Source organism: Balaenoptera ricei, chromosome 1 (genome assembly GCF_028023285.1).
Source record: "Balaenoptera ricei isolate mBalRic1 chromosome 1, mBalRic1.hap2, whole genome shotgun sequence".
Classification (NCBI taxonomy): Eukaryota; Metazoa; Chordata; class Mammalia; order Artiodactyla; family Balaenopteridae; genus Balaenoptera; species Balaenoptera ricei.
The window spans coordinates 144,845,458-144,859,283 of NC_082639.1; the positions used below are offsets into that span (position 1 = coordinate 144,845,458).

General features: G+C 40.6%; 1 protein-coding gene across 1 annotated transcript in view; it reads right to left on the reverse strand.

Annotated features, from left to right (window-relative positions):
• Window positions 1-1,482: 1,482 nt before the first annotated feature.
• Window positions 1,483-13,826, reverse strand: part of LOC132370792 (regulator of G-protein signaling protein-like) — a 28,348-nt gene continuing 16,004 nt past the window's right edge. Inside the window, 4 exon segments of the mRNA XM_059931572.1 lie at window positions 1,483-1,532; window positions 2,629-2,730; window positions 5,526-5,757; window positions 6,211-6,273. Of these exon segments, the coding sequence (XP_059787555.1) occupies window positions 1,483-1,532; window positions 2,629-2,730; window positions 5,526-5,757; window positions 6,211-6,273 (447 nt within the window).

Sequence of the window (13,826 nt, forward strand, 5' to 3'; positions counted from 1 at the left end):
AGTTATGTGAAAGAGTGTTCTTCCCATGTTTTCCTCTAAGAGTTTTATAGTGTCTGGCCTTACATTTAGGTCTTTAATTCATTTTGAGTTTATTTTTGTGTATGGTGTTAGGGAGTGTTCTAATTTCATTCTTTTTCATATAGCGGTCCAGTTTTCCCAGCACCAATTATTGAAGGGGCTGTCTTTTCTCCATGGTATATTCTTGCCTCCTTTATCAAAGATAAGGTAACCATATGAGCATGGATTTATCTCTGGGCTTTCTATCCTGTTCTGTTGATCTATATTTCTGTTTTTGTGCCAGTACCATACAGTATTGATTACTGCAGCTTTGTAGTACAGTCTGAATTAAGGGAGCCTGATTCCTCCAGCTCTGTTTTTTTCATATAAGAAGAAATAGATACTCTGAATATATATGTATTTGAAGTATGAAGATCTTGTATTGTATTGTAAAGCCCATCAATAAACAACCACTATCAAGGAGGCACCAAACAGCCAAGAAGACAGAGTGACTTAGCCAGTTGATATCATCAAGTCTCTGTCATAATCCACCCTAGCACTGGCACAATGAGCTCATGAACAGAGCATGTAGGTTGCAGGGTTGGAGGCTGCGTATGGACCCAGTAGCACGAGCCCCACATTCACCAAGGCTGACTTAGCTACCAATGCGGCCAAATGTTCAACTTGCCAGCAACAAAGACAAATGCTGAACTCACATATTTCAACATCCCTTGTAGAAATCCAACTACCCACTTGGTAACAAGTTGATGACACTGGACATTTTTACGCCAGAGGGGGCAACTTTTCATCTGGACTGGAACTGACATGTATTTCTAACTTCAAGGCTTCAGTCAGCATTGATGTTTGGGGGCTTACAAGTGTTTGATCTCCTGAATAGGATCCCACATAACATTGCCTTTGATCAAGGGATACACTTACAGTAAAGGGAGTTGGCAATGGGCATATGGTAATGGGGTCCACTAGTTTTGTCACCTGTGAGAGCTGCTAGCCTGGTAGAGTAACAACCTTTTTTTTGAAGGTCTTGCTGTGAAACCAGCTTGGAGATGATACCTTGGGACACGTCCTCCAGGATAAAATAAAGAACATTATATGGTGCTGTGGCCCCAGTAAGTTGAATATTGAATATGAGAATCAAGGGATGAAAGTAGAAGAGATCCATTTACCATCAGAATCAGTGATTTACTGAGGGAAAATTTTAATCCTTACAACTTTAGGTTCTGTGGGTCTAGACCAGCACTGTCCAATAGAAATATAATGTGCACCATGTATACAATTTAAAAATTTCTAGTAGTCAAATTTAAAAAGTTAAAAGGAAAAGAGTGAAATTAATTTTAGTCATATATTTTATTTAACTTATTGGTACCAGCTACACACGAAGAGCTCAATGGCCACATGGGGCTAGTGGCTCCTGTGTAGGACAGAACCAGCCTAGAGGTCCTGGTTCCCAGAGTGGGAATGCTTCTACTAGGGACACAGTAGGAGCTCAATCACTTCAAGTTTCTTATGCCAAGAGGCTAGCAGACAAGCAAAGGAGTCACCACACTGACAGGGCAATTGACTATAATCATTAGGGTCATCAGTTATGCAGCAGTGGCAGGGGAGCTTTCATTTGGCACTCTTAGTATTCCCTTGTCCAATTTTAATGATAAATTAACAAGTGAGCAGTCACAGCCTGAGAAGTCATGATAACCAGGGGCTCATGTTCTCAGGGATGAAAGTCTATGTTATCTTGCCAAGTTAGCCCCTCAAGACCAGCAGAGCCACTAGCTGAGCATAAAAGGAATCTATCATGGGTAGCAAAGCAGGGAGAAGTATTTGTTGTGATCTCAAGACAAGCTGTAGTAAAGTTTGTCAGCCTTTCTTGTATAAGTTGCCTAGGAAAAGAAACCAATCAGACTCCTGGAAGAACTGTTCCAAGATGGGTAAAATTTCCTTACAAACCAAGTGGACAGTACTGAGTTCTGCAGGCATGGCTTAGCTCCTTTCTTTAGGAGCAAAGCACTCATTCCCCCAGCTGCCTGGAGTCATTGGCTGCTGACACTCACAGCTCAGGTCCCCTCTGGAAGTGGTCTTGGCCAAAGGGCACTGCCCAGCCTGAGGTTATGTCCTCCCAAAGGCAGCCACATTTGAGTCAATGAGAAGATACAAAAGTTTCTTGCCTCAGTGAGGGACAACTCTGAAGGCCCATCCTAGCTTTAGAGCTTCCTATAGGATCTGCTGACATTTATCATAACTACCTCACAGTTCAGCATCTACAACTGCCCAGTTCTGCTTTCCTCACTCCCTATGGCTGTTATTTCTAAGACACGCCCCAACAAACCTCCTTCCACAAATCTCTGACTCCAGGAATCTTGGCAGAAGACAAATCTGCATTATTTAAAACCCCAGAGTGATGAGTAGGTAAGAAGGTAGGAATTAACGATTTCATCCTCATCCTCCTTCATTTATAATTGCATCTGATTTTCATGATGCCCTTCTTTGGCTTTGTAGGAGAAAATATAAACAAGATCATTCTCTGCTGACCATTCTTCTTTTGGCTTATGCCTCTTGAGTTTGGAGATTCTCTCTTACCTGGTTGTCTCAAATCTATCCCTGAGTTTAAACACTTACCTCTTTGAGGTGATTTTTCACAATATATTTTGTAGTCATCACTGATCTTCTCTATGGCCACCTTTGGATACTTACAGCAGAGTTCCTCAAAGGACATTTTCTCTATGTCTATCAAGTAGGGAAAAACAGGAATGGAATCTAGTTGCCCACTCTGGTTTCAAAGATTCATGTACTGTTTTTGAAGGTATTGCCTTTAAAATGTTATTTTAGTAGGACAATAGTGTTTTAATGAAATGTTTACACAGGGACACAAGTTTCCTAGGCCAAATTAGAAGTAAGATTACACAGCCTCCCCTGTCCTCCAGAATGGGGGGCTTCTGCCCTTCTTGGGGACACCTGACCCATGGAGATTTTCTACCTAAGGTATACTCGGGTAACTGATATGACTTGAAAGAGGCACTTATTGTTAACACATACACAAGAAGTAATTCATCCAAATGAATACTGACCCCTTCAAACCCCGTCTATTATAGGGAGGAGCTGCGAATGCATTTCACATATTCTGCTACTGTGTCAAAGAATTTGATGCACATATGGATAGTAGATGGCAAATAACATGCTAGGACCTTTTTCTCTTTCTTGGCTCTGTCTTTGGGAATTACTTTCAAAATTAGACAATTCATATATCTGAATATCATAAATAGTTGTGAATCATTGTCCCTTGAGAGTGAATTATTTTTTCTAGGGGTAGCTATACATCGTTTCTAGGCATGCCTGGTGAATTGAGAGGGAAAGCCTTTTTGTATCCAAAATGAGATGGGACAGTAAGACTGAGGCAGCAAGAGAAGTTTTAATGACGTATTAGGCAATGGCAGAATAGCAGCGCCTTGCCTACCAAGGTCAAAACACTCATTTGTGTTGTGAGTTCTGGGGTTTAGAGTAAGTCTAATCACACACAGCTCCCCTGGAACTCTCCAGGGCAGTCCAGTACTTTTTGAGGTTATACTGATGGAGTCTAGAAGGAATACGGGGTGTGGCCCTGTGAATGTCATTTGTTCCTATGCCAGCATTGTCATTGCCATCATTACCATCTCTCACCAGGGGAATCTGTAGTGGTAAGAGCAGTGGATTATTGCTGTAAAGAATCCAGGTTTCTAGTCCTGCCTCAATCCCTCCCTTGTGGAGAAACCTTGAGCAAGTCTTCTTACCACGCTGAGGCTCAGTTTCTCCACAGGAAAGATGAGAGTATTCTAGCTCTGATGCTCAGTGAGTTTATGGGATTGTCTGAGTGGAGGCATCAGCCTACCTGGGAGTCAGGGCCCCAGCTTGGACAAATGCACAGGAGGCCTTTTATCGGGTTAGACTTGCATTTCAAAAAAGCACTGGTGGAGAAAGTAATGGGGTGTGCTGGGGGGAGGGAGGGGGCATCTCCATGGAGGTGATTCCCACTCTTCCTGACCACCCCTGGCATTCCATGGCTACCAAGGGAATGTCCCTTGCCCAGTATGTATGTGGTCAAATTTACCCGCCATCCATTCTTTCACTGTACTCTTGATCCCTAGGAGAGGATTTGGAATGTTTGGGATTTAGAGAAAAGGTGAAATCCTGAGGTAAAACAGAGGGCCTGTTCATGCTAGATTTAAATAACTCATGCCCAAACGTGCTCTGAGGAACAAGCATCCGAAGCATCCTGTTTTGTATACAGAGTGCACATCAAAGTTTTAAGAGTTGAGGGTTACATTTTTAGTGTAATCTAACAAATACTACTTATTGAGGACCTGCTTGCTGTGCAAATGGATTACCTTCAATGCTTTCAATGGTGCCATCATCCCCATTCTATAGATGAGGAAAGGAGGCTCAGGGAGATAAAGTGACTTGCCAAGTAAGCTCACAGAGCAAGGAAGTGGTGGAAATGAATATTCAAAGCTTTTGCTTACTAATATGTATCCATATTTTTCAAAGTGAAGGTCATGACTCAATTGTATGCCAAAAAATAGAGTCATCACCAGCTTTTACAAAATAAAATGGAATAAAATAGAGAGTATGAGAGTGTATCATCTTATGTAATAAGGGCAGGTATTGCTTTGTGAAATTTTTTTTTTATATATACGCTCACATCTATACACAGGTATATGTTCTCTGGATCATGAAGTCAAATGTATTTATTGTGCATTGAAGTTTGAGAAATATTGCAGTACTCTGACTGCCTCAGCATTGATAATTAAAGCTGTTTGTTCAATCTGAATAATAATGGCTACTCTTACTGTTGCCAAATGTTGTGCTAATGACTTTCATAGATGATCTTAGGTCATCTTCACAACAAGCCTATTATTCCCATCTTACAGATGAGAGAACTGGGGCTTCAAGAGAGGTTAGATACATTGCTCAGGTTCACACAGCTGCTAGTAGAGCTAGGATGTAACCCAGATCTCTGGGACAGGAGAGCCTGTGCTCCTAACCACTTCTTTCCACTGCCTGGGTGACTGGTGTGTTATGTTGGGAGGAAGTTAAAATATATAAAGGAAAAATATATTCGTTAAAATATATTAAAAATATATTCAAGGAAATGTTTTGGACCTGATTCTGGGGGAGATGTGCTGAGGTGGAACGTGCTTTTCAGATGCATGAAATGAAGTAGTCAGTGTAACTGTGGTTTTGCTTGGTGGGCAGGAGTCTGGCCAAACTTGAGAGCTCTGGCTCCCTTCAGATCCAGTGGGGGCCTCGGCAGTCAGTCAGACTGGATTCAGATCCTGGCTCTGCCACTTCCTGTGTGACCTTGGGAATGTGCTTTATCCTCTCTGTGCCTCAGTTACTCTGTACTTACCTCATACATTATTTTGAAGATCAAATGAGGTCATCTTTGCATTGCACAGTGCCGACACATAGTAAATACTCACTAAATGTTAACTACTAATATTTCCCAGTGGCTTATGTGTAAGATAAAAAATTATGATGACTGACCTTAGTTGCCAGAGACACTGGAGACTTCCTTTCTAGCCAGAGAGACCTGCCTTTCTTCAAATCCTCAGTAGCTATCTTTTGCCACTGCATAGATTCCATTTCTTCCATGTTAGCCAAACCCTGGCTTAACTCCAGAGATTCCTCAAATCTCTTATAAGGAAGAATGGTCGCTTCTTTGCTTATAGATTCTCTTTGATGCCACCTGGTTCTGGTGAGCCTGCTCTGAGTCTAAGAGAAGGGGATGGGGGCAGACAGCATTTGCTACAGGAACTAGACCAGAGGCAAGATTTTTACACCAGTCCTTCTGTGCCTCCCTCTCACATGGAGTCTGATTATTTTCAATTTGTTAAGAACTATTGTTCCTTTACACACACACACACACACGCACGCATACACATGCACACATGCACACACACACACCCATCCCTCTTCAAATCAAACTCATTTTCTATGAGGGAGAAATTCTATATGAATGTGGCTTCTTCAAATTCAGCTTATGCGCTTGAATCTTTTTCCTTGAGAGGATTACCTTTAGAATATCAGGGACCATGTCAACCCCCAGTTGTCAAAAGGAAAAAACAAAATTTATTTTACTTTAACTTACAGCACTCCTAAAAGAGCAGTTACTCCCTTTTCTTTCCTCAACCTCATGATTCCTCCCCAACTCAAAGTCCCTCCTACTGTAAAAATGAGAAACCAGTAGTCCTCTTCCTCCAGTAATTCAGCATACCAGCGGCTAAGCATCTGAAATCTAAACACAACATAAGCGTTTTGAGGAGATGCTTGCTGTATCTCTCCTGCTAGTATTCATGTGGGAGAAGAGTAGGCTGCAGATTCTGGATTCTCTAATTTGGAGACATAATGGAACAACCAACATTAGCCATGACCAACCAGGAGGTTCCTTTGCCTCTGTGAGTATGACAACTCCCACCTCAGCCTCTCTCTGAATCTCAGAGAACAGTAATCAATATTTACTTAAGAAGAGATATCACAAATCACTTACTGAAGGACAATTATTTGACATCTGCATACTTCTCTGTTCCTTTGCAAAGTACTATCTCATTTGATTTTTAAAATAATCCTGGAAACCATGCATCTCCTTTTGGTATGTCTACTCTTAATATCTCCCACTTGAAGAACTTACCCATATGAATATTTCATTTGTTTAAAACAAACAAGCAAACAACCAAAAAAATTCTCCTACAAGTCAGTGCTTAGCCAAGTTTATCTGTACTCACTTTTCTTCTTCTTCTTCTTTTTTTTTTTTTAATCTTCCTGGACCAGGGCTCAAACCTGTGTCCCATGCCTTGGCAGGCGGATTCTTTTTTGTTTCTAATTTATTTATTCTTTATTTATTTTATTTTTGGCTGCATTGGGTCTTCGTTGCTGCGCGTGGGCTTTTCTCTAGTTGCAGCGAGCGGGGGTTATTCTTTGTTGCGGTGCATGGGCTTCTCATTGCAGTGGCTTCTCTTGTTGCGGAGCACAGGTTCTAGGCATGCGGGCTTCAGTAGTTGTGGCGCACGGGCTTAGTTTCTCCGCGGCATGTGGGATCTTCCCCGACCTGTGCTCGGACCCATGTCTCCTGCATTGGCAGGGAGATTCTTAACCACTGCACCACCAGGGAAGCCCTATTCATTTATTTATTTGACAAATATTTCCTGAGTGCCTCCCATGTGCCTGGCACTGTGCACATGACTGGAAATATGCAGATCAATATGCTACAAGACTGGTTCTCAAGGAGCTCACCTTCTAGCAGGATGAACAGCGGTATGACTTATGCTATGATAGAGGTGAGAACAAAGTTCTTTGGGAACATAGTGGAGGAAAAATTATCTATGTTTTGAGTTCAGGAAATCCAGGAAAAATTCATAAAGGCAAGGAGATTTAAACCAGAATTTATGCTTTGCAGGATAAGTAGGCGCTCACCATGTGGACGTGGAGTAAAGGGCATTCCAGGCAGTGGGAAGAATTTAAGAAAAGACACAGAGAAGGGATGTATGTATGAGTATGATGAGTACTCCAGCATGACTGAGGCGTAGCATTCCTGCAAAGAGCTCAGGGATGGGGCAGTGGCAAGGGATGAGGCAGGGGAGGTTGGTTGGGACCATATATAAGGGACTTGAATGCTTCGGTAAATAGTCTGGACATTATTTTGCAGGCAATAAGCTGCCAATAATTTTTTTTTTTTAATTTATGGCTGTGTTGGGTCTTCGTTTCTGTGCGAGGGCTTTCTCTAGTTGTGGCAAGCGGGGCCCTCTCTTCATCGCGGTGCGCGGGCCTCTCACTATCGTGGCCTCTCTTGTTGTGGAGTACAGGCTCCAGACGCGCAGGCTCAGTAATTGTGGCTCACGGGCCCAGTTGCTCCGCGGCATGTGGGATCTTCCCAGACCAGGGCTCGAACCCGTGTCCCCTGCATTGGCAGGCAGATTCTCAACCACTGCGCCACCAGGGAAGCACTGCCAATAATAATTTTAAAGGTATGTCAGATTGTCTCCACAAACTGCCCAAGTCATGCTGCCAGAAGTGAGTTTAAGAGTATGAATCCGTAACTTTCTCAGATCTCCTAGACTCCTAGGGGAACCAGAGTGAAGTATATTCCTGAAAGAATTCAACTCAGTGATTGAATAATAGCAATACATAATGTAATATAGTGTTATTGACTAATGGATAAGCTCTAAATATCTATATTAAATATGAAAAATAGACTTGTGAAATGACTATTCTATTAATGTCTATTCTGTTTTCAAAGATTTATGAATGGTGATGACAACATCATGGCATCATGAGATGCTCTCTTTGCCTCTCTCCTTCAATTTACAACCAGTAAAACATCCATAATTAAATAAATATTCCTCTGCCCAACACATCAGGATGCTGAGGGGTTCCACACATCTATCTGTACATCTAAAGATCAGTGGACTGGCAGAGGCACCTTCACCCCCAGCTCTTACCCCATTTTCTCCCCTCCTTCCCAGTCGCTAAGCCCATGATCCAGGTTCTTCCAGACACAGTGGAGGCGCCCAACATCCCAGTGCCTCAGGTGGTGATGCCCGTGACAGCAATGGCACTGGCAGCAGCAAGGCATCAGCAACCTCAGAGTCACAAGCAGCAACCGTGAGGGCACCAGTGACAACTCTAGCAGAGGTGGTGGAGGATGAAAAGTGCCAATTCTCAAATACAGCCAGAGGCTGCTCAGGTAAAAGAAGACAAAAACTTGTGCTATAGCACCACCTACTAAAAAACAAAAGAGGGCTTCCCTGGTGGCGCAGTGGCTGGGAGTCCGTCTGCCAGTGCAGGGGACACGGGTTCGAGCCCTGGTCTGGGAAGATCCCACATGCCACGGAGCAACTAAGCCCGTGTGCCGCAACTACCCAGCCCACACGCCTAGAGCCTGTGCTCCGCAATGAGAAGCCACCGCAATGAATAGCCCCCGCTCAGCAATGAACACCCAACGCAGCCAAAAATAAATAAATAAATTTATAAAAAAAAAAAACAAAAAAAACAAATCAAACAAAAAAAACAAAAGAAAAGCCTCTAATTACTAACTTTTTGAATGGTTAGAATCAAGTTAAAAAGCTTTACCTAAAGAAGAAAGATGCTTGGTACTTCAAATGCACTGGCAGAGGAACAACTCATCAAGCACGATGAAAAACACAATGACGCGGTATCACAAAAAGAAAACGACAATTCTCCAGAAACCAAACTTAAAGTCATGAAATATTGCCATTTAACTGATAGAGAATTCAAAATAGCTGTCATGGAGAAACTCAGTGAGCTACAACAAGACTTAGAAGAGCAGTTCAGTGAGTTCGGGAATAAAATTAATAAAGAGAAGGAATACTTTACCAAAGAGGTTGAAACTTTAAAAAAGAACCAATCAAAAATTCAGGACCTGAAGAACTCAATAAATGAGGTGAAGAATACATTAGGAGGCACTGGAAATAGAGCCAACCATATGGAAAAGAGAATTAACAAGGTCGAAGACAGAAATCTAGAAATGATACAGGGAGAAAGGGAGAACTAAGATCTAGAAGAAGAAAAAGAAGGGGAAGAAGCAGAAGAAGAAGAAGGAGAAGAAAAAGAAGAAGAAGGGGAAGAAAAAGAAGAGGAGGAAGGAGAAGGAGAAGAGGAAGAAGAAAGTCTACAAGAATTATCTGATACATTAGAAAGGGCAGCATAAGGATAATGGGTATCCCAGAAGGAGAAAAGAGGGAGAAGGGAGCAGAGAGTTTATTTAAAGAAATAATACAAACCTGGGAAAAGAGCTGGATATACAAGTCCATGAAGTTAAGAGAACACCTAATTACCTCAACACAAAAAGACTTTCTCCAAGACACACTAGAGGGAAGAAATATGTGGATATATGTATATGCATAGCTGATTTACTGTGTAATAAAGCAGAAACTAACACACCATTGTAAAGCAATTATACTCCAATAAAAATGTTTAAAAAACCCCCCAAAACAGAAAACAACCTCAATGACAAAGAATTTTAAAGGCAGCCAGGGGAAAAATGGATGGTAACCTACAGAGGAACCCCCATCATGTGACCAGCAGATTTCTCAGTAGAAACTCTACAGGCCAGGAGAAAGTGTAATGACATATTCAAAATATTGAAAGCTTAGAAGCTGCCAGCCAAAAATACTCTTTACAGCAGAGTTATCCTTCAGATATAAAGGAAAATAAGGGATTTCCCAGACAAACAAACACTGATTTCATCACCACGAGAGCTGCCTTACAAGAAATGTTGAAAGGAGCTCTTCTACCTGAAATGAAAAGGTAAAAGTACAAAAAACTTTGAGTGAGGTGATAAATAGACAGAATCAGAAAATTACAACTCTGTATCATAATATGTTGTTAAACACAATTATAGCATAAAGGTCAAAGGGAAAGATCAGTAAAAATAACTATAGCTACTTCAGTTTGGTAATAAACTCAACATAAAAAGGGATTATTTGAGACAACAAAAACGTAAAAAGGGAAGAGGAAAAGGACAGAACCCTTATAAGCAAGTAAAGATAGGATGCTATCAGCAGAAAAAAGACTATATCATCTATGAGACGTTTTATACAAACCTCATGTTAACCACAAAATATTAGTTTAGAGCAGAGACATGAAACAAAAAAAAAAGAGAGAGAAAACTGAGAAAAACATCATAGAAAACCACCAAACTAAAAGGGCAGACAGAAAAACACAGATAAAGAAACAATGGAGATACAGAGCAACAAGCAAAAAAAAGATAAAAGACAGTACTAAGTCTTTATTTATCAATAATCACCCTAAATGTAAATGGATTGAATTCATTAGTCAAAAGACCCAGTGGCTGAACAGATTAACAAGACCCAACTATATGCTGCTTCCAGGAGACTCATCTCAGCCCTAAAGACAAACACAGGCTCAAAGTGAAGGGATGGAAGATGATACTCCAAGCAAATGGCAGCCAAAAGAAAGCAGATGTAGTTGTACTCATATCAGACAAAATAGACTTCAAGCCAAAAGGGGTAACAAGAGACAAACATGGACACTGTATAATGATAAAGGGGACAATTCATCAAGAGGACATAACAATGATTATATATGCACCTAAAATAGAAGCATTAAGATATATAAAGCGATCATTAATAGACCCAAAGGGAGAAATTGACAGCAAGACAGTAATAGTAGGGGACTTTAATACCCCACTTACATCAGTACATAGATCACCCAGACAGAAACTCAACTAGGAAATAATGGCCTTAAATGAAACATTGAACCAGATGGATTTGATAGATTTGTACAGAATATTCCATTCAAATGAGTAGAGTACACATTCTTCTCAAGGGCACATGGAACATTCTCAATCATAGACCATATGTTGAAACACAAAACAAGTCTCCATGAATTTAAGAAGATTGAAATTATATCAAGTATCTTTTCCAACACAACAGTATAAAACTAGAAATCAACTACAAGAAGAAAGTTGGAAAAATCACAAATGTGTGGAGGCTAAACAACAGGCTACTGAACAACTATTGAGTCAATGAAGAAATCAAAGGAGAAATTTTAAAAACCTGAAGACAAGTGAAAATGAAAATATGACATACCAAAATCTATAGGTTGTAGCGAAAGTGGTACAAAGAGGGTAGTTTATAGCAATATAGGCCCACCTCAAGAAACAACTCAAATAAACAATATAATTTTGTACATAAAGAAACTAGAAAAAGAAGAACAAACAGAACCCGAAGTCAGTTGAAGGAAGGAAATAAAAGATTTATGATTCTATCTAATAACTAGTGAATAAACGATCAAATTGATTTCTTAAGAAACAATGCTTAATAGAGCATTTTCCATTAGAAGAAATAATCAGACATGAAGCAAAATGATAGGAATAAATAATAAATAAAACAGTATCTAAAATCCCATGATTGCTTTTTAAAATTTGACCTATTTTTCTTTTTTCTCTTTTTCTTAATAAATTTATTTATTTATTTATTTATTTATTTATGGCTGCATTGGGTCTTCATTGCTGGGTGTGGGCTTTCCCTAGTTGTGGCGAGCGGGGGCTACTCTTCGTTGTGGTGCACAGGCTTCTCATTGCAGTGGCTTCTCTTGTTGTGGAGCATGGGCTCTAAGGCACGCAGGCTTCAGTAGTTGTGGCACACAGTCTCAGTAGTCGTCGCCCGTGGGCTCTAGACCTCAGGCTCAGTAGTTGTGGCACACAGGCTTAGTTGGTCCATGGTAGGTGAGATCTTCCTGGACCAGGGATCAAACCCATGTCCCCTGCATTGGCAGGCAGATTCTTAACCACTGTGCCACCAGGGAAGTCCCTATATTTTATTTTTCTCCAATTCTTTTTTGTTAGAATGTATTAGAGTTTCCTTCAGAATTGTGTTTGTCCATCACTTGGTAAACCTTCTTGGCCTCTCCTCAGAACAGTGTGTAAAGAGCTAGATAGTAAATATTTTAGTCTGTGTGGGCCACAGACCAAACGGTCTCTGTTGCAATGATTCAACTGTGTAGTTAGAGCACATGATGACATGTAAACAAACAGGCATAGCTGTGTTGCAATAAAACTTTATTTATGGACACTGAAATTTGAATTTCATATAATACCCATGTGGCATGATGCATTCTTCTTTTGATATTTTTCTACCATTTAAAAAATGTAAAACCACTCTTAGCTCACTGGTTATTCAAATACAGGAGGTAAGCTGGATTTGGCTCCCAGACTGAAGTTTGCTGACTCTGCAGTAGACTGGGGGAATCTGGACACTGGTTCCACACTTGTCAGGAAACAGCAGTGGGACCTTAGACCCTGCTCTATCATCTGTACAATGAGAGAGGAGGCTGAGGTAACCTCGAGGGCTTCGTCCTATTCTAAGGTTCTATGGTTCTGATTAAGGGTCATAAGAGGTGAACATTTGTGTACTACCACTTGCCAGACACCATACACACAGTGTCTTTCTTTGAGGGAGCCATTATGATCTCCATTGTACTGATGAGGAGACAAGGATCAAAGGGGCCTGGCAGCCTTCTGCCTAAGATCAAAGGATTTGAAAGTGGAGAAGCTAGAATTCAAATTCACTGTTGTCTGCTCTCCTCACTAAAACTCAATATCCTTTGTATCTTTTACTTTCTTTCAAAAAGAAACTTTTTATTGTTGTAAAATATATATAGCATGAATTTGCCATTTTAACCATTTTTAAGTGTACAATTCAATGGTGTTAATTACATGCGTCATTATGCAACAATCACCACCATCTATTTCCAAAACTTTTTATCACCCCAAATGGAAACTCTGTACTAATTAAGAAACAACTCCCCATTTTCCTTTCCCCCAGCCTCTGGTAACTATGAATCTATTTTCCATTAGATTTTATTTAATTAAGGACATTTTAGTTTACTTTCTTCTCATCCTACTTGGTCTCCTGCTAGTGTCTATGAAACTGCATACCCCAGACATCTTCAGCACCATCTCTCAATCTTCCCCTCTTTGGTTAGAAGCAAGAGCAGACTTTAAGGCTGATGCTCTGTCTTCCAGGTTCAAACCCTTTTCTCTCTACTTATTTACCTTTTACAGTATAGTATCCTCAACATAAGTATAAACTTATTGAATTCACAAATATAATAACAAAATATGATTTTGTCCCAATTCTCTAAAATTAGGACAAATTCTAGAGGAATTTCCTCTATTCCATGTGGACTCTGTTTCCACATCAGTGAGTCAGAAGTCAGGATGTAGACATATTAGCTGGCATGCTATCAGCATTCAACAAAAGCTGATTGTATAATTGGAGGATGGTTGAACAGGTGGATGA